Genomic DNA, 27,208 nt, shown 5'->3' on the forward strand with positions numbered 1-27,208 from the left:
ATTCCTCCCAGTGATGCCTACAAAAATCAAGGCTTAAGCACAACAAGACTGTGTATAAAGCCCATAAAGGGGTGAACCAAGAGTGTCCAATTGCCTCATCGGTCACAACACAGATCAGCCATGATTGTCGGCCAGGCTTAGGGATCCTACCCTATATTGAGGGAACAGTTTCTTAGATTTAAAAATTTAAGCCGGGAAAGGATATTCTAACGCTGAAAAAACTGGATGATGCAGTGATGACATGCCTGGACTCTAGTTTACAGATTTTGTGCTCAACACTGATTCTCATAACTTTTAACTGTGGGACAAAGCAAATTACTTCTCTCTGCTTCAGTTTTTCTACCCATAATGAAGAGGAAAATGGTACTACTGCCTCAGAAAGATCATGTTATATACTTATTATACTCAGGGCAAAAAAATGTAGCTGCCCATATAACAGCAAGGTGCCTTTCACCTGGATGAAAAGTATGGTCACCAGGCATGCAGCGTCCTGGATTACAAGACAGATGTCCAACTGCCGGTTTTTGGACATTCCCCAAGGGGTCCCGGAATGTGTGAGGGGGCAGGACAGGCTGAGGGACCCTCTAACCCTTGCATGAATTTCGTGCATCAGGCCTCTAGGGATGAATAAAGTAATGAAATAAGGAAAGAAAAACAACCTGCAAAGGCAAGAACATCAGAGGTTGCCGAAACCGTTTTGGCTCAGTGGCTAGAGCGTCGGCCTGCGGACTGAAAGGTCCCAGGTTCGATTCCGGTCAGGGGCATGTACCTGGGTTACGGGCACATCCCCACTAGGAGATGTGCAGGAGGCAGCTGATCGATGTTTCTCTCTCATCGATGTTTCTAACTCTCTATCTCTCTCCCTTCCTCTCTGTAAAAAATCAATAAAATATATTTAAAAAAAAAAAAAAGAACATCAGAAGTAGAGAAATTAATCACAGCTGTTAGAGAAAAGCAAACATAACTTCAGGCATAGGACACATCTTTTACCTGAGAAGCAGCCATTTGGTCCTGGTCCTGATAGGGGTCTGGGTTGTTTTCTCAGGTGACACTATGTTGAGGAGTTACAGAATGGGCCTTCAAAGAAGGAAGCACAGCGTCTTAATCAGCTCATCTCATTCAAAGTCAGAAGGACCTTAAAATGCAGAAAAGGCCACCCCCTCCAGCCATTGTCACAGGACAGTCCGGAACAATGAGCTCCTGTATGGAGACCACACTGTGAGGTGTGTTTTTCCACCTTCATGTATCTCTCCACCAAAACACATCCACAAACTCCTACAGAAATGAAAACATGAGCTGTTGTCCTGACCCCCCAAACCAAACAGAGCACCCCCTTCCCTCCCCTGAACAAACTCTGCTCCTCAATCTCAGGAAGGAATCCTGAAAACCTGCTAATCCCTGTCCTCACCTTTCATCACCTGGTGCACCTCAGTAACCAATGATTCCCCATCCAGAGCAGCTGACCAACTCTGTGGGGAGAGTGCTCCTGAGGGCATTTCTTAAAGCACCTCAGGGGATCTGAGAAGACCCAGAGGATTTATCTCAGGATGTTTTTAAATAATAAATTAAGTGCCAGACATAGAAAGAGTAAATCCATTGAAGAAACACACACAAACAGAAAGCACCACAGCAACAAAGCTAAGGCTTCTAAAATTCCTTGAAAAAGCATTAAATGGTGACACATGCAAGGTCACCCAGTCTTTGCAATCCCAGGAAATGACAAGGGACCCATAACCAAAGGTCAAGTCTCACCCCTTTGAGTGAATAAGGACTGCAATTGGAAGCTAATGATTATAAAACTAGAGGCTCAGCGCACTGGAGTGGGGGTATCTCTCAGCCCAGCCTGTGCCCTCTCCAATCTGAGACCCCTCAGGGGATATCCGATGGCCAGTTTAGGCCAGATCCCTGGGATTGGGTCTAAATCAGCAGTCAGACATCCCTCTCACAATCTGGACTGCTTCCTTCCAACAGCTTGCCTACCTGCCTGCCTGATCTCCCCTAACCACTCCTCTGCCAGCATGATGGATGCCTAGTGTTCCCCTGCCAACCAGGTCGCCCCCAACTTTCCTCCCCTATCAGCCCAGTCGACCCTAACTTCCCTCCCCTGCAGGACCGGTAAACCCCACTTGCCCTCCCCTGCCAGCCATCTTGTGATGACATGGGGGCAACCATCTTGTGACGGCATGACAGTTAATTTGCATATCACCACTTTACTGTATAGGACTCCCAAGCTTTATAAACTGGATATTTGTCATTCTCATTCAAATCTGTAAAACTGTAACAATTCAGTTGTTAAATTAAATATATAGGCACAGCTAGGCAGCATGACTTAGTGGTGAAGCTTGGACCTATGAATCAGGAGGTCATAGTTAGATTCCTAGTCAGGGCATATAGCCAGGTTGCATGTTAGATCCCCAGTTAGGGGTGGGCAGGAGGCAGATGACCAATGATTGTCACTAGTCATTGACTTTTTAGTCTCTCTTTCCGTCTCCTTGCCTCTAGGAAATCAATAAAAATATATTTTAAAAAATATATGTGTGTGTGTGTATATATATACATATATATATGCACAGACATACACATACATACAGTGGGGCCTTGACTTACGAGTTTAATTTGTTCCGTGACGGAGCTCGTAACTCAAATTACTCGCATGTCAAACCTTAATGTGAGCGCGTGAGACACGTGATGCTGGGCTGATGTTGTGGCGTTCACTGTGCCAACCAGTGGTGGGGTATCTGAAGCTGGCTTGTAACCCGAATTTTAGCTCGCCACTCAAAGCAAAAAATCGGCCGACAGTGGGCTTGTATCTTGAAAAACTCATTAGTCAGGACACTGGTAAGTCAGGGCCCCACTGTATATAGACACGTACTCCACAAGTTGATATATTTCAAAACTAAATCATGAAAATCCCATTAGCTCACCCCTCACCCAGATCAGGGTTCCTTCCTCCCACTACATGTATTTCTGTCTGTGGATCTGTCTCTGTCTCCTGCTCCCTTTCCCTCCACTGCGGTCCTTTCCTGTGTCCCCCTCCCCCCTGCTTTCTCTCCCCTTTTCTGTCTGTCTGTCCTACACCTGGACCATGAAACTCCTGAAACCTACTTCCCTTCAGGGGCTCTGTCTCCCGGTCTCTGAGGCTCCATCTCCACACACGTCTGCGTCTCCCCCTCCCCACGCCCGCGGCCCCTCTGCTGCCTGTTCCCGTCTGTCCGCTCCCACAGCTGCTGACTCAGGGCTGCTCCCTCTGCTCCCCCATCCCTGAGCCCCCCTTTCTGTCCCTGCACTCGCTCCCCAACTCTTCTCCTCTGAACCAGAGTCTCTGTCTCAAGTGCCTCCTCCTGTGCGGCCCCCACTTCTGCTCCCCAGGACCCGCTCCCTCTCAGCCCCCCTTCCTCTCTCTGGGCTCCCCCTCCTCCCTGTGTCTCCACTTCCTTCCTCCTCAGGCCACTTTCCCGAGTGACCCCCTCACTCCTACCGTCGCCGTCCAGTCCCCCCCACATCCCCTATGGGCCCCTCTCTGTGGAGCCCTCGCTGCCCTCTCTCCCGCCCACGTGTCTGTCTCTCACTCCCTCTCCTGACCCCCCAGCCTGGGCCCCCGCCCCCCGCAGTCACCGCGCCCACAAAGCCCCTCCCCGCGGGCAGGTCGCCTCTTCAGGGGACACCGCGTCCTCCCTCCTGAGCCCCCCCATGGACACTGTGCTCCCCGGGCAGGCAGACCCCTTATTCAATGGGGGTGGGCCTAGGAGGGGGGTGCAGAACCCCAGGCCGGGAGCCATCCGGGCTCTTTCGGCGGAAAGCGCCCGGCGGGGGGAGGGGCGCAAAGGGCGGGAACCCCCTCACGCAGACTCTCAGCCCCGCGGGGAGCACCGGCGGCCCCGGGAACGGTTTTCAGCGGGAAAACCGCGCGGCAGGCGGTGGCCACAGCCACAGGCGGAGAGACCCCGGGCCGGGGCCTCCGTTTCCTCCCAAAGGCACGTGGCGCCCGCACCGCGCAGCCTCCCGGGACGCGGACTCACCGCTGAGAGCCTCCGGGGCGGGGACCCCAACAGGGACTTCAGCGCCGGCAGCGCCCTCAGCCTTCCCTGCGGGGAGGGGGACGGGGAGCGTCAGCTTTAAAGACAAACACCCTCCTCAGGGGGAACCGCCACCTCCCCCTCCACAGCCGGTTCCGCGTCTGCAAGGAACTGCGCATGCGCCTCCCTGCGGGGTGGGCGGGGCCGGGGCCTGAGCTGAGCGGTCCGATGCAGGGAGGGGCGTGGGGAATGGGGTTTGGGGGTGGAGCCAGCCACGTGGCCCCGCCTGTGCAGGGTCAGAGGGAGGGAGGGGCAGGCGCTAGGGGCAGGCTAAACTTTCTTTGTTTGCCCAGCTGTAGCCTGAGAGGCGACACCCCCAGAGGCAACATAGGAAGTGGCCGCCCCCTAACCAGCCCTGGGTAAACTAGGGCCCGCGGGCCGGATCCGGCCCGTTTGAAATGAATAAAACTAAAAAAAAAAAAAAAAAGACCGTACCCTTTTATGTAATGATGTTTACTTTGAATTTATATTAGTTCACACAAACACTCCATCCATGCTTTTGTTCCAGCCCTCCGGTCCAGTTTAAGAACCCATTGTGGCTCTGGAGTCAAAAAGTTTGCCCACTAATCCACTGTTGAAATATCCTCCCTGAAAAAAAAAAAAAGAAAAATCCTCCCTGGACTCCCTTGACCAAATCCTGCCTCCCCTCCTCTTGAGGGACACCTGCACGGCACCCTGTCCCTAGCATTGGTTCTCAACCTCTGGGTCGCTACCCCTTTGGAGGTCGAACGACCCTTTCACAGGGGTCGCCTAAGACCATCAGAAGACACACATATAATTAAATATTGTTTTTGTGATTAATCACTACGCTTTAATTATGTACAATTTGTAACAATGAAATTGGGGGTCACCACACCATGAGGAAATGTTTTAAAGGGTCTCGGCATTAGGAAGGTTGAGAACCACTGCATAGCACATACTTGTACCCTAAAGGAAACCTAGTCACCCCCTCGGGGCTGACACCAACACTCTGGTCTCAGGCCATGGTGAGAGAATGCAATGCAATTTCCTAAAGTCTCACCATGTCTCTGGAGCTGGCTCCTGCAGGTGGGACTAAACAGGAGGGAACTGGGGAATTCACACAGAAGTTTCCCAGCTCCCAGGGGCTGTGCTTAGAGCTACTGGCTGGTCTGCCCTTCAGCTGCAGGTGTCCCAGGGAGGGGTCTTTCCCAGGATCTTCACAATCTGGTAACATTCTTTTTTTTCTCTTCTTTAAAATATATTTTATTGATTTTTTTACAGAGAAGAAGGGAGAGGGATAGAGTTAGAAACATCAGTGAGAGAGAAACATCGATCAGCTGCCTCCTACACACTCCCTACTGGAGATGTGCTGGCAACCACACATCTGGTCTGGTTCATGCCCTTGACCGGAATCAAACCTGGGACCCTTGAAACTGCAGAGACTGCTCTATCCCGGTGATGGCTTACCTATGACACGTGTGTCAGAGGTGACACGCGAACTCATTTTTTTGGTTGATTTTTCTTTGTTAAATGGCATTTAAATATATAAAATAAATATCAAAAATCTAAATCCTTGTTTTACTATGCTTGCAAATATCAAAAAATTTCTATATGTGACACGGCACCAGAGTAAAGTTAGGGTTTTTCAAAATGCTGACACGCTGAGCTCACGAGGTTCACCATCATGCTCTATCCACTGAGCCAAACTGGTTAGGGCAGCGGTAACATTCTTATAGTGAAGTTTCAGAGAATTCAAAAGTGGGGCAGATTGGGTTGGACAGTAGAAACTACAGGCCTCCAATTTCCCCTGAGTCATTCAAACCTCAGTGAGGAGGGCTGAGGGGGAAAGGCAGCCTACTCTCTCAGCCCCTCTGTCTTGCCATTAAAGAAGAGGCAGCTGGAATTAAGGAAGTCAGCCATCTCTGTGGGTAATTATCAGGTGCTTTTCATAGTGAATGGAAGGTTACAGGAAAGAAAAAGAAAGGCCTTCTGTTTTCCTCCTGACAATCATCACTCCTGTCATTTGGAACACGGCTTTCCAAAGTCATATTATGGGGAACCTTCAACGATGCAGTTTTGGATAAGATCTTTCCCACACACATTATACCTTTAAGGTTTCTCTTAGATGTATATTGAATGATGTTTAGTGACGTTGAGCTCTCCATCAAATACATTGTCCGATTCCTTATAGCTTAACATCTTCCCGTAAACATAAGAAACATTCAAAACAATAAAGAATTTTGGGGATTTTATTTGAGCCAAACTGTCCACAAGTGCTGAGAAGCAAAATTTCAACACTTTGAGATAATGTTCCAGAGAACAGCAGTTGTGTATTTTATTTTATACATTACTAGAGGCCTAGTGCATGAAATTTGTGCACATGGAGGGGGTCCTTCATCTCGGCCTGTGCCCTATCACAGTCTGGGAGCCAGGGATTGATCGCCCCAAAGAGATACGCCTGGCCCACCCGGCACAGTGCTGCAGCCTGGTAGCCCGGGCCTCCCTCTTTGGGGCTGCCTATCACAGGGCTCCACCATCAATCACCCCAAAGAGATAGGCCCTGCCCACCCGGCCAGGAATATGTGATGGATTGTTCTACCACCCCCACCTCTTGGGTGGCCTGGGCCTTCCTCTTAGGGGCAATTGTGGAGCTCCTCAGGTGATCGATTTCCCAGCTGGCCAGTGTCCTGGACCTTCCTCTGCTAGGTGATCATGGAGCGAGGTTGGGGGCCCTCAACAAATCTCATCTCATCCACTTGGAGGGCTTGGCACCCGTTGGTCTCATATGTGGTCATCCAGAAGGTTGTCTAGGGGGTTGTTCTGCTGTTGGGTCATTCAGTCGACTTGCATATTACGCTTTAATTATTATAATTAAAAGAGAAGATGCAAGTGAATTATACAAAATCCATTGGTGGTACATACATGTGTTTTATGTAAGTGTACACACCCTACTAACAGTGAACAATTAAGATAATAACCATGAGAGGGTTTATGGTTTTCCCCTGGTGCACTGGCTGTGTCCTGAGGGCTCTGGAAAAGGGGGAGTTACCCTGATATTCCCAAGGAATGTTATCCTGGCGGCAAAAGACAATAGACAGGCTTAGGTAAGGATTCCCTCTTGTTAAGAAATACTCTTGCCCCCTGGCCGGTTTGGGTCAGTGGATAGAGCGTCGGCCTGCGTACTGAAAGGTCCCGGGTTTGATACCGGTCAGGGGCATGTACCTTGGTTGCGGGCACATCCCCAGTGGGAGGTGTGCAGGAGGCCGCTGATCAATGTTTCTCTCTCATCGATATTTCTAACTCTCTATTCTCCCTTCCTCTATGTAAAAAATCAATAAATTAAAAAAGAAAAAAGAAATATTCTTGCCTAGGACCTGACTTGTAAATGTTTCCCTCCACGTCTCGCATGGTTCAGGGTTCAGGATCTGGAAGAGGAGCCTCACACAAATGAAAGAGAAGAGACAAGAGATAATTTGGAAATATTGGGGGGCCAGGCAGGTAAGTCCAACTCAAGGGGAAGGACTTCCACTGGTGCTCAGGCCTCACCAAGCTTTTATTGATCTGGGATACACCCATAGCATAGCCCTTAGGCAGGCAATTTCCAGTAACACACAGACACTAGCCCATCAGCAGGCAATTTCCAGTAATAGGCAGATTATTTTATCAATAAGGATTTACATGACTTATCTGGTGGGGGAGTTGCTTCAGCTACCATTGTCTGGACTAACTGGGTGCACAGCTCTGACCTTTCCTAGGGCTTCAAGGGTCACCAGCCATCCGGGTTCTCTGTCTATACTTCTCTGCCAGTGAACACAATAGGGGTTTCCCACACTGACTACCTGCTATAAACTGCTTTTAAAAAGATTTTCATTTCAGAACATCCTTTCTGTTTACTTTAGGTCTCTGACTTTGAAAGGCTGACATGCAGGCCTTCAATGAGCTTGTTGTTAGCATGAGTCCCCTTTTCATTGACACATTCCCTTTGAGACATAAATCAACCCAAAGGAAGTACGGAGGAGCCAACTGTTTGTAGGATAATGAGGTGCCCTGGTACTGGGAAGGCTCAGGCTGAGTGTTTTTCTTCATAAATAATGGACCATTGGGGTTGGAGAAAGAAAAGTAACCTTGGATGACAGTTAAGGCCAGTTGTTTTTCTTTCTAAAGAGAAAGTAACGTAAATGGAAGGCAGTCAAGTTTCATGGGCCTCTATTAAGTATAACAAGCAATTTCAGAGGAAAGGAGAGGGAAACAGTGCAACGTGAATGATGACCTAGAATCCTGGGTCAGCTGTCTCCCGCATGCCCCTCCCTGCGGAGGAGACTGCAACCCTGGCATGCGCACCAACCTGGAATGGAACCCTGACCTCCCAGTTCCTAGGACTATGCTCAATAACTGAGCCACACTGGCCCAGCACAATAGATTAGTTTTAATTTATAAGTTATTATGCTTCACGTTTTATTATATATTGTGTTTAGCATTGTATTTTGTTATACTTCAGTGGTTCTCAACCTTCCTAATGCCACGACCCTTTAATACAGTTCCTCATGTTGTGGTGACCCCCAACCATAAAATTATTTTTGTTGCTACTTCATAACTGTAATTTTGCTACTGTTATGAATCATAATGTCAATATATGATATAAAGGATGTATTTTCATTGTTACAAATTGAACATAATTAAAGCATAGTGATTAATCATAAAAACAATATGTAATTCTATATGTGCTTTCAGATGGTCTTAGGCGACCCCTGTGAAAGGGTCATTCAACCCCAAAAGGGGTCCTGACCCAAAGGTTGAGAACTGCTGTTATAGTTTAAGGGCAAAAATACATCTTCAGTAATATTAATAGCTGTGATACAAATATGTAGGCTTGAAAGAAGCCTATTATTATTAATTACTACTACTATTAGCAGTAACATTCATATGAAAGGCCACACCAGTGTCTTCGGATGGCTGTCTATTTATGATGTTTGGGCTGTTCATTTTTGAAAATTCTGATTTCTATTGTAGAGGAGGGAAGTGTCAGAGACAGACACAGATGTCCATTCATGGTTAGGCACCTGATAATATCAGGTACCTTCCAACACTGTGGGAGAAAAATTTTAATTAATCTATTTTTCAACAGATAAATATATTGATATTAAGTTGTGATCTTTGAAGTCTTTGAGTTCCGGGCATACATTGTCAAATGAATGTTATTAATTTAGTAATCCCTATAATGTCATTAATGGGCCATTGATCATAATATAGAATGTCTCCTTTTACTTTTCCTTCCAAAACAAATTTCTGGGGAATGAAAAACTGTTTACGTGCTGACCTCACGAAAAGGCAGCGCTTCCGCATGGGTCAGCTAACTCTGAGCACGGTTATTCTCATGCCTATTACATGTACACAGTCCAGGATTAGAGCTCTCACCAGAGCAACATTCTCTGCAGAGTACTTTCTTTGTGGCACAAAGGTAGACATGAGATAACTTTTTTTCCAACCCTTTACTTCCTTTTTATTTTTTAAAATATATTTTATTGATATTTTACAGAGAGGAAGGGAGAGGGATAGAGAGTTAGAAACATCGATGAGAGAGAAACATCGATCAGCTGCTTCCTGCACACTCCTACTGGGGATGTGCCCGCAACCAAGGTACATGCCCTTGACCGCAATCAAACCTGGGACCTTTCAGTCCGCAGGCCGACGCTCTATCCACTGAGCCAAACCGGTTACAGCCCAACCCTTTACTTTCATGATGTGTCTTTTAATATGAAGTTGGGCTCATGTAGACAGCATATGTTAAGTGTCTTGTTCTCTTATCCATTCAGTTACCCATTTATATTGTGAGTGAATATTGATAGATAAATAGTTATTGGCATTTTCTTTCTTTTTTAAAGAAAATTTCTTTTCTTTTTTGTGAGGAGGGACCAAGGCTTGGCATTGAGCTCCGCTCCACTTCTCTCCTCCCGTTCCCACCCTCCCTCCCCCGGCCAGGTCTACTTATTGGCATTTTCAAGTTAATTAGTAAAGTCATTGTAGGGAAGTTTAACTTCCCATTCACATCAATGGATAGATCGCCCAGACAAATCAATAAGGAAAATGTGGTCTTAAATGACACAGTAGAAAAGATGAATTTCATATGTAAAGCTGTGATTATCAACCGGAGGGTCACACAAGCAAACTTGTGTGCTGCCAGAGATTTTTTTGAAAAAGCAACACTTGGCTATTTAGTCAATAGCACAGACTACATAACCCGTAGATTGTTGAATAAAATAAGTGATAACAGCCAACACAGTAATAGATGTTTGGTGTGCATGAATCAAAACCATACTTTTTTGGGTAAGTTTGGCAAAATATATATTTTGTGGACCACTGAATTTCAGTAATTAGTTCATGTGTGCCATGAGATTAAAAAAAAAGGAAATCTCTGATTTAGAGCTTTTCACCCCAAAGTAGAATATAAATTCTGGACAAACTGAAGACAGAATGCCCTCTAACCCAAGGGACAATGTCTGCTTTGTCAGGGCCAGCCTGAGAGGTTGAGCCAGGCTGAGGCAGGGAGGTGGGAATTGAGAAAAGAAAGACAGACAGGAAAGCGGGGTCGGGAGGACTCCAGCTCTGGAGGAACTGAAGCGAGTTTATTAGCTATACAATCCTATTTATACACAACACACTGAATAGGAGGTCTGTCCAGAGGAACATATTCTTTGTTCCTCTTAATCTCTAAGGGAGGACACAGCAGAAGGACAAGTTCTCAGTACAGCATATCTCAGTAAATAGTAACAGACTTCTTGGTAAGCCATGAAAGGCTGTTCTCATTCTACAAAGGTTGCTCATATTCTACTGATAACCGCCATCCAAACAAGTCTGGGAAAACTGTGTGGGTAAGGGTCCCAGCCTTGCTAGCCCCTTCAGGTGCAAGGACCTTGCCAGCTTACATCTGGCCCCCAACACTGCTTCATCTATTTTCCTAACGGTGAAGGGAAAACAAGAAGATCTTACGTGTATTTTGTATCAATACACCTCCTGAACATTCCTCACTACAGTAACAGAATATGGAACTATTGCCTAGATGGGACTGAATTCTTTGAATGATCTGGATCCCATAGTACGTCCTGTAAGAGAACAAATTCATAAAGCCCCCGGTCAAGATGAGTCCCAATCACAAAATATCAGGAGATACATATACAAATGAATGTGCGATGGGCATGTCACAAAGTAGAAGAGTATTAAACATATTGTTTCTGTCAAGATTTTGTTAGTCCTTTTGGCGGTACATGCATAGGAACTGATATTTATCACCTTGTACAAATACAGGACTGGACACTAAAGAATAAATGTGGAGCTTTCTTTCCAATCTCTGCTTACCTGCTGTACCTGGAACTTGCAGTGATAGCTTGGAAAACACTCCAGGGACAACTAATGCCAATGGACATACCTCTGCTCAGGCCATGAATAAACAAAATAACTGTGCATCCAAAAATAATAAAAGGTTTCAACTGCAAAGCTGCCACGGTCTCTGGAGATTCTCTAGAAAGAATGACCAACATTAGGCTAACATTCAAGAAAGTGAGAATAGATTCTCTCCCATCATTGATGTTTCTCTCTCTCCCTCTCCCTTCCTCTGTAAAATCAATTATATATAAAAAAGCAAGTGAGAATGAAACCCGTTTAACATGGGTTAATTCCTTCCCACTAAAGAAGTCAATGGGGTAACAATGAAAAATGATTAAGGTTTCCAATGAAAATCACAAGAAAAATCATTACAAAGTAAACAGATGCCAATTTGTGGTATTTCAAAAGTTCATATTCATATTAGAAACTATAGGTGTTATCACGGGAACCCAAAGAGTGGGCTACCTACTTTATGAACATAGAGCAAAATATTCGCCAAATTCTGATATCAGTCATTTCGTTATAAATTCTCAACTACTGACTGGAAGCTTCAAGGGCTTGAAAGGCTGGGACAGGAAGGGCTTTACATGCTGTGGTCATAGCACTGCAAAAAGAATGGCAGCCTAGAAGACAAAGTGAAAACCCAGAGAGGAAGAGGAAATAGGAAAGGAAAGAAATAGAATTAATTTTTCTGAGTTCAGCTAGCAGTACAGACTGGAAAAGGTGTCCTCTCTCCACATGCAGATTTCACGCCAATTCTGCATCCTGGGTACAACAATGTCACTACTATTGCAATATTCCTCATAATTATGGAAAATCTATTACACACATAGCACTGTCCTGAGTATAGCTCCAGTCCCATAAATGTTACAAGCTCACATGCCCTCAGAGTTTTCAGTTGAGTACACTGGCACAGAAAATGAAGTAACATTGATGATATCATTTACAAACGTAGAGAACTATTTTAAAAGATTTTTTCAAGAGTGTTATCCTACATTATTAAAGGCTAATATGCAGATTGACCCCTCGGGAGAACCACTGGAAGACCAGCAGATCGCTTGCTATGATATGTGCTTACTGCCAGGGGGTGGCACAGAACATGGCAGGCGACCAGTGGCAGTGGACACAGGTGAGGAGGGAAAGAGGAGGTGGGGAGGCGGGGAGGCGGGGGAACCTGATCCGCCCTGATCATCTGCCAGCCATAAAGACCCTACCTGTGCAAGTGCACTGGGCCTCTAGTTCTCTAATAGAAGAAAATAGTGCGCCTTACCATGTATCCAATACTGAATGGGAAAGTTTACACAAGTGAGGTCCATATAATATTCAAGAGCTCACAGATCTTTAAGGCTGAAACAATCAACCCCAAGATTTCACACACAAACACCAGGAATAAAATATAACAGCATCAAGTGATATGGGAGTAGAATCACATTATTTCATTTTCAAAATACTCCAATTGATTTCAATATAAAACAGGCAACACTCTAAGAAACTGTACATATGGAAACATCACTTCTTTTGATATGGTCAAACATTCAAAATATTAGCTAACTACATTTAAAGTTTGGAGGACACTATGTAATAAACATTCTGATTTAGAGCAATAGCTGAAAGGCATTATGGCGACCTATCTAGTGTGAATTCAGTGATACTCTAAAACTCAAAATCAATTGCATATATTGATCAAGTTTTTACATCTTTAAAATCACTTTAAGGCAAAAATTCCTTAAAAATTTGTAAACTGTACATTTTGAACAAAAGTTCTCCCTCCTGTATCATGAATGTAGAATTACCCAATTACATTCCCTAATACTGACTGAGACTGGAGGTCCAACTATATGATTTCCCACATTCTACAGATTTAATGTTTCCCTCTAGAATGACTTCCAATGTGAGGAATAAGCTACGGATGCTGACTGAAAACTTTAGGACATTGTTTACATTTGTATTGTTTCTCCCTGGTATGAATTCAAGTAAGGTTTGCATACTGAGGAAGCTTCCTCACATTCTTTATATCTGCTGGGTTTCTATCCAGTAAAAATCATGAGATGTAGTATGACATATACAATCTTTGGCCACATACTTTATATTATTGCTCTTTCTCTTTAGAATGATGCCTAAAATGTTCAGTTTGACCACAGGTTAAGGGCTTTCTCACTTGTTTTTTTTGTTTTTGTTTTTTTTTACAGTCTAAGACTTTCATCCAATAAATAATCTCTGGTGTTCAGTAAATTTTGAGCTTTGGGTAAAGGCTCCAACCCATTTTCTACATTTGTAAGACATCTTTTTGTTATGAAGTCTCCAAGTACAGTAATACTGAATGGCTATTAAAGGCTTTTTACATTTTTTACATTCATAAGGCTTCTTTCCAGTATGAATTCTGTGATGTTCAGTAAGTTCTCACAGCTGGTCAAAGACTTACAAACCTCCTCACACCTGTAAGACTTCTATGAAATTTGAACTCTCTGCTGTAACATAAGGCATGAACATTGATAAATGGCTGTTACATTCTCTACATTTATAAGGTTACTCCCTGTGACCTCTCTGATGAAAAAGAACAGATGAGGACTGGCCAAAGGCTTTGCCATATTCTCGACATTTATAAGACTTCTCTCCAGAATGAACACTTTAATGATAAGTAAGACTTGCATAGCTGATAAAGGATGTGCTACATTCTCAACATTTATAAAGCTTCTCTCCAGAATGAACTCTCTGATGTATAGTAAGGGCTGAGGAGGGGCCAAAGGATTTGCCACATTCTCTACACTTATAAGGCTTCTCTCCCGTGTGTACTCTGATGATAAGTAAGGGACGAATAATGGCTAAAGGTTTTGCCACATTCTCTACATTTATAAGGCTTCTCTCCTGTATGAACTCTCTGATGTCTATTAACAGAGGAGGATTCGCTAAAGGCTTTGCCACATTTTCTACATTTATAAGGTTTCTCTCCTGTATGAACTCTCTGATGTCTATTATGATAGGAGGAATCGCTAAAGGCTTTGCCACATTCTCTACATTTATAAGGCTTCTCTCCAGTATGAACTCTCTGATGCCTAGTAAGGTATGACAACCGTATAAAGGCTTTTCCACATGCTCTACATTTGTAATGTTTCTCTCCATTATGAATTTTCCGATGTTGATTCAGGTTTGAGGAATTAAGGAATCCTTTACCACATTCTCTACATTCCTAAGATTTTTTTCTACTCTGGATTTTTCCCCACTTTATTTGTCTTGAATATTTGACTGGAAATTATACCACGAGGATTCCATTTGTAAACTTTCTCCCCAGGATGAATATTCTCTAGTTCAGTGTACAAAACCCTCTGACAAACGATGGCAATATTATAAAAACACTCCCAATTCCCAGTTTCTTCGCTGGAGAGACAGAGATGAGGAAAGTACATGTTCAATGAGCTGCTTGTTTTGAAGCCTCTTGAATAACAAGCTTCGGTTGTGCATGACACAGAGTGCAAACAGAGTGGCGGTACACAGTGAGTGCCCTGTTGTGGCCGCTTGAGACACAATGAGAAATTGTTCGAGCACCACACAGAATGTGATACTGAAGATAGGTATCAGGCCTGAAAGACACAGCGGGTCTGAGAAAGAAACAGAGAACATTTGCAAGTGGGAAATTCGACAGCCGAACCAGGAATAGAGATCCAGAAAATAGTGTGGACCAAAAGTAGAATTTGTTCCACAGATGGTTATCAGTGTCCTCCTATAGAAAGCATGTTCAAAAGCCTGCTACTTTACCATTCAGGAATCTCAACAAAAGATACTGAGTCATGAAAACAAACGGAAAAAGTTTACCATCAGGAAAGCAAGATAAATATAATCAAACTGGCACCACATTAATGGAAATGTATTAATTACCTTAAAAAAGAATGGAAAATCTTAAAGCCAAAAAGGAGAAAAAAGAAAACTATACAAGATCACCAAAATATTTTGTAACCAAAATAAAAATACAATGAGAAAGTACTTTTTTTTTTTTAATATATTTTATTGATTTTTTACAGAGAGGAAGGGAGAGAGATAGAGAGTTAGAAACATCGATGTGAGAGAAACATCAATCAGCTGCCTCCTGCACATCTCCTACTGGGGATGTGCCCGCAACCCACGTACATGCCCTTGACCGGAATCGAACCTGGGACCTTTCAGTCCGCAGGCCGACGCTCTATCCACTGAGACAAACCCGTTTCTGCGATGAGGAAGTACTTTATAAATACCATACTGAAGGGGGATATTGAATTACATAATACCTAAATTAAAAAATACAGTAGAATCATGAATGAAAGACATGATCAATTCAAACCATCAAAGAATTTGCATGGAAGCGGTGGCTCAGTGGTTGTTTCTATCTATGAACTAGGAAGTCACAGTTTGGTTCCACTTTAGGGCACAGGCCTGAGTTGAAGGCTCAATCCCCGATCATACAGTAAACAGCCCATCGATGATTCTCTCTCTTAACTGATGTTTGTATCTTCCTCTCCCTCTCCTTTCCTTTCTGAAATCAATAAAGATACATTTAAAACACAGTGGGGCCTTGACTTACAAGTTTAATTCATTCCGTGACAGAGCTCGTAACTCAAATTACTGGTATGTCAAATCAATGGCGTTCATTGTGACGTTCGCTGTGCCAACTAGTGGTGGGGTATCTGAAGCTGGATTGTAACCCGAATTTTAGCTCGCACCTCAAAGCAAAACATTGGCCGAGAGACAGCTCGTATCTCTAAAAACTCGTTAGTCAGGACACTCGTAAGTCAAGGCCACACTGTAATTAAATAATCAAAGAATTTGTACAGAAATCATTAAAATTTTAATTCATTAACATTTTGATTCAGAGAAGCCAACAAATACGTGGAAATGTGAACACAATTTAAGGAACTCCTAAGATACTAACAAATCGGCTACCAAAGGGACCCCATACAGACAGAATAGTGAAAAGCAGTAGGTAACTTATATAAAAAATTAATCGTTTAAGATCCTGACAATTGGAGAAAGCAACATACAAATGCAAGCAGCTCATGAATTCTAAGTAGAATGAATATAAACATGAGAACAGATAAAAACCAATGAAAATATCATGTGTCCCAGAATACTATCTAAAGACATATAAAAAATAATTCCTCATGGAAAGGACAGCTCCTCTAAGATTATTAGGGGGTTTCAAGGCAGAAAAATATTGCAGAGAAAAAGGGCACGAAATAAAACATGGAACTGATAAATGAACAAAAACCATCCAACAAGAATATTGGCAAAACATGATACCCAATGGAGAGGAAACAACTTCTTTTTTTAAAAAAAATATTTTATTGATTTTTTACAGAAAGGAAAGGAGAGGGATAGAGAATTAGAAACATCGATAAGAAAGAAACGTCTGTCAGCTGCCTCCTGCACACTCTCTACTGGGGATGTGCCCACAACCAAGGCACATGCCCTTGACCACAATCGAACATGGGACTCTTCAGTCCACAGGCCAATGGTCTAACCACTGAGGCAAACTGGTCAGGGTGAGGAAACAACATTTTTAGATCCAAAATTTTCTCATTATTAGACCTGCCCTATATAACAACTCCGTAAGAAATATACTTTTGGAGGTAATTTAAAAATTCTACACAACACTAACATATGGACATATAAAGATGCCTTGTATGTGGAAAAATATACAGAAGTATAAAAATTTATGGTGTCCTATTAAAGAAATATGTATCACTTTGATTTCTCTTATGCAACTTTAGAAAATATGTAAAAGGAATATTCTGAGCAGCATGGCTCAGTGGTTAAGCATCTATCTGTTCCTACTAAAAGTAGATCCCATTAAATAGGCCATGACCCAAAATGAACTCAGCATGCATTAACAACTAAATTACCAGACCTAAAACCATGAAAACACTGGAAGAAAGCATAGTCAATGAACTTTATCATCAGTCTTAAAAATACTGGTTTGCATATATTTTCCTAGGCATAACAAAGAAGCTAAAAAATAAAAAAATGAGACTACAGAAGAATAAGTTTGGCATACCAACAGAAACAACAAAATAACAACAACCACAAAAACCCAGCAATGTTACATCCTCAAAAGCTAAAGATCCAAAATATATACGGAACTCACACAAGTTATCATCAAAAAGACAAACAACATGATTGAAAAATGGGCAAAGGACCTTAACAGACATTGTCTAAACAGGACATAAAGATGCGCAATAAACATACTGGTATTAAATGACATTCAACTCCTTCAGCATCAGAAAAATGAAATTGGACATCACCATGAAATACCACCAAACATCTAACAAGATGCCAATCATCCATAAATCAAAAAACGACAAGTATCACCAATGAAGTGGAGAAATGAGAACATTCATTCATTGTCAGCAAGATACTAAGCACACTAGAAGCTGAGTGCACGAATTTGTGTATGGGTGAGGTCCCTCGGGCTGGCCAGCAATCAGGGCTGACTGGCCAGGAGGAAGGCTTGCAGAAGGTTGGCCGGCCAAGCTGCTTGGCTCTGCGAGCACACGGACCACCAGGGTAGCCAAGGGGAGGGACCATAGGAGGGTGGCCAGCTCAGGGAGGTTGGCTGTGGGAGCACACTGACCACCAGGGGCAGTTCCTGCGTTGAGGGTCTGACCCCTGGTGCTCAGTGTGTCGTCATAGCAACCGGTCGACCAGACATAAGAGTCACTTAGGCTTTGATATGTGTAGATTCGTGGAGCCACTCACAAAACACGATGGAGGGTTTTCCAGTATTTAAAGACAAGTACCAGTTAACATAGCGATTCCATTTCTGGTGATTTATACAGAGAACACGAATTAAAACAGATATACCCACCCATATAGCCTTTGTAGCACTATTGCCAATAGTGAAGATATCAGACTGGAACAAAAGGACTTTTTTTTTAATGATGCTTGACCATTTGAAATAAAAGATTTCATTTGATTTGGCATGTAAGGTGACAAAATTTATAACTCATGTCCTCAAGACGTGACTCACGATGTGCTTATTCCAGAAATGACACAGTAGCTGCGAATATAGCTTCCCCGTTATTGAATATAAAACTACAATACTTTTATACACTTCACATTTTTGAAAGGAAAATGCATAACCAGGATTGTATTACAATGAAAACTCGCAAAGTATCAACACAAACATTAAAGAAAAATCAACAACAACAACAAAAAAACAGCATCCTTGACAGAAAAAACCAAGTTGTAGGTTTCATCTCTGGTCAGGGCACATATAAAAACATCAACTAATGTTCAGCTTAAGTTTCTACCTCTTTCTAATCTTCCTTCTTCCCTCAATTCAATAAAATCTTAGAAAATAAAAGAAAATGGAGGGTGAGTTTTGATAAAGGCTTTCCCATTTCCAATCCAGGTTGTCCTCTGGCCAGAAGATATGGGAGAATCTTAGAATATTCTAGAAAATGATTTTCTAAACTATCCTTTTCTGATAGTACCTTAATAATTTTAGACAACACGTCGCCGAAACCGGTTTGGCGCAGTGGATAGAGCATCGGCTTGCGGACTGAAAGGTCCCAGGTTCGATTCCGGTCAAGGGCATGTACCTGGGTTGCGGGCACATCCCCAGTGGGGGATGTGCAGGAGGCAGCTGATCGATGTTTCTCTCTCATCGATGTTTCTAGCTATCTCTCTCCCTTTCTCTCTGTGAAAAATCAATAAAATATATTTTTAAAAAATAATAATAATTTTAGACAACACGTAAAGTGTGCAAACACTGAGTTCCTAATTCACATATATCACAAAGCTTAGCTTTTCTCTCCCAAGGATCACCAATTTACTGTTTTAAAAAATATATATTTTTATTGCTTTCAGAGAAAAATGGAGAGGGAAAGAGAGATAGAAATATCAATGATGGAGAGAATCATTGATTGGTTGCCTCCTGCACTCACCCGACAAGACCCAGGCATTGGTCCTTGACCAGAATCGAACTGGGGACCTTTCAGTCTGCAGGCAGCACTCAATCCATTGAGCCCAACCAGCTGGGGCTCAATTTGTTCCTTGAGAGCATGAATCTAACACAAAAAGCAGAAGCCCCTAGAGATGTTAATATAATAAAGGAAACAAAGCCCTGAGGGTTGAGAAGGAACTCGGGAAGGAAGTCATCCTCACCCACAGAGACCAGGTTGCTGTAGTTCTCCAACATCACACCCATGTACAATTTCCGCTGAGCTGGGTCCAGCCAATCCCACTCCTCCTGAGAGAAATCTATGGCCACATCCATGAAGGACAACCGTTCCTGAAAGAAAAGACAGTTAATGAGGTCACGAGAAGAGTTCATAATGCCACCCAACATGAAAACAGTGTTAGGAGAAGAGGTTTTGACCGTAGGGGGTATCCTGAACTAAACAGTAAGATCACTTTGCCCCAGTAATATTCTCTGATGTGTTTTCTAACACTGACACATGAGGATGACACATGTCCACAAATACACAGTACAGATTTTCCTTTACGGGAAAATAAAGTAAAATTAAGGCATGGACACAGGCTTATACATTTCTGAAGGCTGCATTTACATCGTTCAGGGTCAGTGATGTATATTTCTCAGCGGGAAACATCACGCTGGTTGGAAGTATATGGAGTTCTTCTCAAGTGTGAAGCAGACCACAAGGAAATGGACTTCTATAAAAATACAATCTCTGATCCAGGTTCTGAGATGGGCCCTGTGTTTCCACATGTGTAACAAGCTCACTTTTTACTTGTGATGCTAATGTTTCCCCATCATGTGCCACACTTCTGAATACACAGAAAAAGAAAACACAAGGAAAAATTCATACAGAACTTTGAACTAAAAGGGTTTGTTAACGGAATCCAGTTTTCATGGAATAGGACTCATAGGAACCTCAATGCTATCTGGAAATTTATTGAGTCATCTTAAACAAGATTATTCTGCCTGGACCAGCAGGTGTGGCTCTTGTGTGCTGACCCATACAACAAGTGGTCACTCACTACATTCCTGGTCTGGACACATGACCTGGTTGCAGTCAATATCCCCAGTATGGGGTGTACAGGAGGCAGCCGGTCAATGATTCTCTCACATCACTGATGTTCCTGTCTATCTCTACCTCTCATTTCCTCTCTGAAACCCATAAAAATATACTGGTACATGGAAAAAAACACACAAAGAAAACACAGCTAAAATAATGTTAACAGTTTAAGTCAGCCGTGGGCAAACTACATCCCGCGGGCCAGGTCTGGCCAGTTTTAAATGAATAAAACTAAAAAAAAAAAAAAAAAAAAAAAAAAAAGACCATACCCTTTTATGTAATGATGTTTACTTTGAATGTATGTTAGTTCACACAAACACTCCATCCATGCTTTTGTTGCGGCCCTCCGGTCCAGTTTAAGAACCCATTGTGGCCCTCGAGTCAAAAAGTTTGCCCACCCCTGGGTTAGGTACAGAGACACACATTTTACAACTATGAAATCAAGATGGTTTAGTGACTGCATAAATCTCATGAATCTATTTGTGTATGATCCCCTTTGTATTTTATAAACACAATAAGGAGAAAAGATAAAAATAGAAAACAAGTTAGACTATTGTTTTCCTTTGTGTGGTTATAAATCCTCCCATGAGAAGATATTATCCATTGACTTTTCAAGAGTGGAAGGCTGGGAGGTAGAGGCAGGAAAAGAAGAGGGAGAGAGGGAGAGGGGGAGGGAGAGGGATAGAAAGAGAGGGGGAGGAGAGAGAGAGAAATATGTGAGAGAGAGAGAGAAATATCACACCAGCCTAGGGGAACTAATTTTTCTTATTAGTGCATTTCTTTCAAAATTTTTATGTATCATTAGTGGAGAGCTATGTTGTAGAAATTTAATGAAACTGAATATACATTAATAATGTCATTCTTGGAAACTTTTTAGAAAATACAAAAAATGATAGTGTAGGGCAGTGGTTCTCAACCTTCCTAATGCCGCGACCCTTTAATACAGTTCCTCATGTTATGGTGACCCCCAACTATAAAATTATTTTTGTTGATACTTCATAACTGTAATTTTGCCACTCTTATGAATCGTAATGTAAATATCTGATATGCAGGATGTATTTTCATTGTAACAAATTGAACATAATTAAAGCACAGTGATTAATCACAAAAACAATACGTAATTATATATGTGTTTTCCTACGGTCTTAGTGACCCCTGTGAAAGGGTCATTCGACCCCCAAAGGGGTCACGACCGACAGGTTGAGAACCGCTGGTGTAGAGTATGTCTCTCATGTGAGTATAGAATATAAGGACAATGTAGGTAGAGGGGGAGAACCAAGATGGCGGCATAGGTTAACACTGCAGTTTGCTGCCTTGAACAACTACTTCAAAAGTGAAACTAAAAGACTGAACGGACATCACCCAGAACCACAGGAACGCTGGCTGAGTGGAAGTCCTAGAACTAGGAGGAAAGAGAAACGCATAGGGACACTCAGAGGAGGTGCAGTGCTGAAGTCAAATTCTGAGGTGCGGAGTGGGCAGAGCAGGCTGGCGGTGGAGGGCGCGGTTGGCGTTTTCAATCGGGAGGGAGTCGCAGACTCTGAGCTCCAGATACAGGCCAGTCTTTAGGGACCCAGACTCAAACGGGAGAAGCGGGACTGTCTGGCTTCGGTCAGAGCGAGTGCAGCTTTCTCTCCGAGGTCTGCAGCGGGTGCTGGGACTCAGAGAGGCAGAGCCCCTGGGGACAGGACTGAGAGCCGCCATAACTGCTCTCTCTGGCCCATCCTGTTGATCCTGTGCGACCCGCCCCGCCCAAGCCCTGCACAGAGGCATTTGCCGGATAGCCTCAGGCAAAGGCTAGATTAGCACCTCCATAGAGGACAGAAATTCTCTCACTGCAGACACAGCTGATTCTCACAGCCACTTGGCCTGGAGGTCAAACCCTCCCTGGTATCAGCTACAACAATCAAGGCTTAACTACAAGACTGCGCACAAAGACCACTAGGGGGTGCACCAAGAAAGGATAACAAAATGCGGAGACAAAGAAACAGGACAACATTGTCAATGGAAGATATAGAGTTCAGAACCACACTTTTAAGGTCTCTCAAGAACTGTTTAGAAGCCGCCGATAAACTTAATGAGATCTACAAGAAAACTAATGAGACCCTCGATGTTATGCTGGGGAACCAACTAGAAATTAAGCATACACCGACTGAAATAACGAATATTATACAGACTCCCGACAGCAGACCAGAGGAGCGCAAGAATCAAGTCAATGATTTGAAATGCGAGGAAGCAAAAAACACCCAACCGGAGGGGCGGAATGAAAAAAGAATCCAAAAATGCGAGGATAGTGTAAGGAGCCTCTGGAACAGCTTCAAGCGTAACAACATCAGAATTATAGGGGTGCCAGAAGATGAGAGAGAGCAAGATATTGAAAACCTATTTGAAGAATTAATGACAGAAAACTTCCCCCACCTGGTGAAAGAAATGGACTTACAGGTCCAAGAAGCGGGGACAACCCCAAAGAAAAGGAATCCAAAGAGGACCACACCAAGACACATCATAATTAAAATGCCAAGAGCAAAAGACAAAGAGAGAATCTTAAAAGGAGCAAGAGAAAGAAACTCAGTTACCTACAAGGGAATACCCAAAGGACTGTCAGCTGATTTCTCAACAGAAACTTTGCAGGCCAGAAGGGAGTGGCAAGAAATATTCAAAGTGATGAATACCAAGAACCTACAACCAAGATTATTTTATCCAGCAAAGCTATCATTCAGAATTGAAGGTCACATAAAGAGCTTCACAGATAAGGAAAAGATAAAGGAGTTCATCACCACCAAACCAGGATTATATGAAATGCTGAAAGGTATCCTTTAAGAAGAGGAAGAGGAAGAAAAAGGTAAAGATACAAATTATGAACAACAAATATGCATCTATCAACCAGTGAATCTAAGAATCAAGTGAATAAATAATCTGATGAACAGAATGAACTGGTGATTATAATAGAATCAGGAACATAGAAAGGGAATGGACTGACTATTCTTGGGGGGGAAAGGGGTGTGGTAGATGCGGGAAGAGACTGGACAAAAATCGTGCACCTATGGATGAGGACAGTGGGTGGGGAGTGAGGGCGGAGGGTGGGGCGGGAACTGGGCGGAGGGGAGTTATGGGGGGAAAAAAGAGTAACAAATGTAATAATCTGAACAATAAAGATTTAATTTAAAAAAAAACAGAATATGCCGAAGCCGGTTTGGCTCAGTGGATGGAGCGTCGGCCTGTGGACTGGGGGGTCCAGGGTTCGATTCCGGTCGAGGGCATATACTTGGGTTCTGGGCACATGCCCAGTGGGGGATGTGCGGGAGGCAGCTGATCGATGTTTCTCTCTCATCGATGTTTCTAACTCTCTATCTCTCTCCCTTCCGCTCTGTGAAAAATCAATAAAATATATTAAAAAAAAAAAAAAAAAAAACAGAATATAAGGAAAATGTAAAGAATCAAGGCCTGATTGTTTAAAGCGCCCATGAAAAAGCCAACGATCTGTAGGAAATAAAAGTAAGTCGTTCATTTTCCAAAGCAAACGCAAACTAACAAGAGGGACATTTCCAAAAATGATTAAGCAGCCTCCACATGGTTCTCATGGTAGCCGCCATCACCGCTGGTCCTCGTGGCTCTCATGGGCGCTGCCATGTTGAAACAGCAAAGGCCCACCCCACCCTCTGAATTAGTCATTAGCCAATCACAAAAGGAATGTCTACTGAGGCAGGATGGGATTTCAGAGGTGGAGTTTTAAGGCAGAGTTTTACTACAGAAATGCAAATGGGACAAGTGTGCTTGCCTCGCGGATTTATTTACTATTTTTTAAGAAGATATTTTTAGCCCTAATTGGTTTGGCTCAGTGGATGGAGTGTCAGCCTGCGGACTCAGGGGTCCCAGGTCGATTCCGGTCAAGGGCATGTACCTTGGTTGCAGGCACATCCCCAGTGGGGAGTGTGCAGGAGGCATCTGATCAATGTTTCTCTGTCATCGATGTTTCTAACTCTCTATCCCTCTCCTTTCCTCTCTGAAAGAGAAACAATAAAATATTTAAAAAAAAGAAGATATTTTTAATGCTTAATAAATTAGCAACCACGGTCTTAATATAATTTCAGTTATGTAATAGACCAATGTGTTGAGCAGTTGGCTTAAAAAGGACTACAATAAAGCTTGTATTTTTTAAAAGGCTTGTAGATAAAAACATTTTTGAAAGGTACAAAATAAAATAAACAATATTATTATCATGTAAAAAATTCAATAACCAAATTAAAAGTAATTAATTCCACAGTCAAGAGTAGATCCTATGTGTTGAGAACTGTTTTTAAATGTTGATAATTTTTAAATTAAATATATGTTTGACAGTTTTTCCTGAATGCAATATTACAAGAAATAATGGAAGGACTGGTTTTGTGCATCTCAAGGGCCCTGAGATTGAACAAAAGTATTCCTTCTCCCAAAAAATGAAATAACTAAATTAGACCAATACAATATACTTGATTGTGTAAGGAAATTTCTGCCAAATGAAAGAAAAAATTGATTAAAAAAAGAAAGAAAGAAAGAAAGAAAGAAAGAAAGAAAGAGGGACATTTCCAGATGGGAAGTAATGGTCTTTGCACAACTTTCATTAAATCGCTACTACAAAAAAAAAAGAAAAATTCGCTACTACACCCTTGTTCCTGAGAAAGGGAGACTATTAACTCTAAAGTGAGGGGAGCACCTCCGCCACGTGATCATCAGGTGGACTGAGACAATGGGCATCAGGTGGCTGAGGCACACAGAAGGTCAGGGCACCACCACTGCTGTGACATTACTGACAAAAATACCTCAATAGGTAAATATGTGGAAATGATCACAAATAAACATTAGTTTTTGCAAGTGCCAATCCACCTGTGCCTCTCATGCTCTGTAAGCTAACAGTGCATTTACCTACCGAGTCTCTCGTACTAATCTAATGAGCAAGTCTCTTCTACTTGCCCTTTTTTCAGAACTTTCTGAGCTATTCTGAGCAGTCAGATGTGCAGCTTCTTACCCCTGATGTATAGCTGATGCTGCAGCCACATGAAACTAAAACCTGCATTTGCCTTCTTTACTGATACCTCAGCCTCTAACAAGAGGGACATTTCCAGCCTCTGACCCCATCCCAATAGGGATGTTAGACATGGCTGCCTTCCAAGTTTGATCTGTCACAAAAGGGACATTTTGAGTAGTTGAAAGTCACTGATTAAAGGTAGGAATGCTTCCTCTCCCCGTCCCTCTCTCCTTTCCCTCTGTCTCCTCTCACTCTCCCTCTCCCCAACTCACCCTCTCTCCCTCTCTCCCTTTCTTTTTTCTGCCCCTACCTCCCTGCCTTCCACTCTTGAAAAGTCAATGGAAAATAGGTAGGAAAATATCTTCTCAGGGGAGAATTTACAACCACACAAATTTATAACCACAGATGGGGAGGGTGATAAAATGCATGCAGACAAGTTTCTGGCAAAATGGAGGGGAGTATAACCCAGACAGTGTGGCTGAGAAGTAGACGGCTGCACTATGAACCAGGAGGGCAGGCTTAGGTTCCTCGTCCGGACACACTCCAGGCTTCAAACTCCATACCCAGTGCATGCAGGAGGCAGCTGCTCCATGATTCCCTAACCTAATTGATGTTTCTATCTCTCTCTCCATCTCCTTTCCATTCTGAAAGCAATTAAAAATACATTTTGAAAAGACAGGAAAAAAGAAAAACACACAAAAAAGAGAAATATAGAAAGTGCTGACATTGACTGTGATGAATAAAGTAATGAAACAAGGAAAGAAAAACAACCTGCAAAGACAAAAACATCAGAGCAGAGAAATAAATCACCAGATGACAGAGGAAAAGGAAACATAGCCTGTGACCCAGGACACATCTTTTACCTGAGAAGCAGCCATTTGGTCCTGGTCCTGATCGGGGTCGGGGAAGTTTTCTCAGGTGACACTATGTTGAAGAGTCACAGAATGTGCCTTCAAAGACATCAGCACAGCCTCTTAATCAGCTCATCTCACTCACAGTCAGAAGGACCTGGAAATGAGGAAAAGGCCACCCCTCCTGTCCTTTGTCACAGGAGAGTCAGGAACAGTGAGCCCCTACATGGAGACCACACTGTGAGGTGTTTTATTTCATCTTTATGTGTCTCTCTTCCCAAAGACATCCACAAACTCCTACAGAAATGAGGTGAGCTGCTGTCCTGACGCCCCAAACTGAACAGAGCACACCCTTACCTCCCCTGAACAAAGCCTGCACCCCTCCTGCTATCCCTGTCCTCACCTTGCAATCACCTGGAGCCCCTCAGTAACCAATGATGCCCCACCCAGAGGACCTGTCCAACTCCAAGGAGGAAAGCCCACCTGAGGGCAATTCATAAAGGTCCTCAGGGGATATGAGAAGACCCAGAAGACTTATCTAAGGATGTTTTTAAATAATAAATTGTCAGACATAGAAAAAGTAAATCCACAGAACACACACACACACACACACCCCACAGCAACAAAGCTAAGGCTTTGAATAATCCTGAAAAAAGGATCAAATGGTGACAGACACAGGTCATTTCCTCGTTGCATCCCAGGAAATGACAAGGGACCCATGACCAACAGACAAGTCTCACCCCTCTGAGTGAATAAGGGTTGCAATTGGAAGCAAATCATTATAAGATTCCCAAGCCTTATAAGCTGGAGATTTATAATTCTCATTCAATTTGTATGCGTAAGACAATCCAGCTGTTACATTAAATGTAAAAAAGCACCTAGGCAGCATAACCCAGTGACCTAGATTCCCAGTGAGGGTGTATGGCC

The 27,208-nt window shown here is 43.1% G+C and overlaps 1 protein-coding gene across 1 annotated transcript in view; it reads right to left on the reverse strand.

Annotated features, from left to right (window-relative positions):
• LOC308530465 (uncharacterized protein) overlaps positions 1–19,677 on the reverse strand; it is a 33,730-nt gene extending 14,053 nt beyond the window's left edge. Inside the window, exons 1-2 of the mRNA XM_081107134.1 lie at positions 19,551–19,677; positions 991–1,077 (exon numbers count right to left, since the gene is read on the reverse strand). Coding sequence (XP_080963260.1) covers positions 991–1,005 — 15 coding nt within the window. The 5' untranslated portion in view covers positions 1,006–1,077; positions 19,551–19,677. The remainder of the gene's footprint in view (positions 1–990; positions 1,078–19,550) is intronic.
• Positions 19,678–27,208: the final 7,531 nt, after the last annotated feature.

Source organism: Myotis nattereri, assembly GCF_964212035.1.
Source record: "Myotis nattereri genome assembly, chromosome: 15".
Taxonomy (NCBI): Eukaryota; Metazoa; Chordata; class Mammalia; order Chiroptera; family Vespertilionidae; genus Myotis; species Myotis nattereri.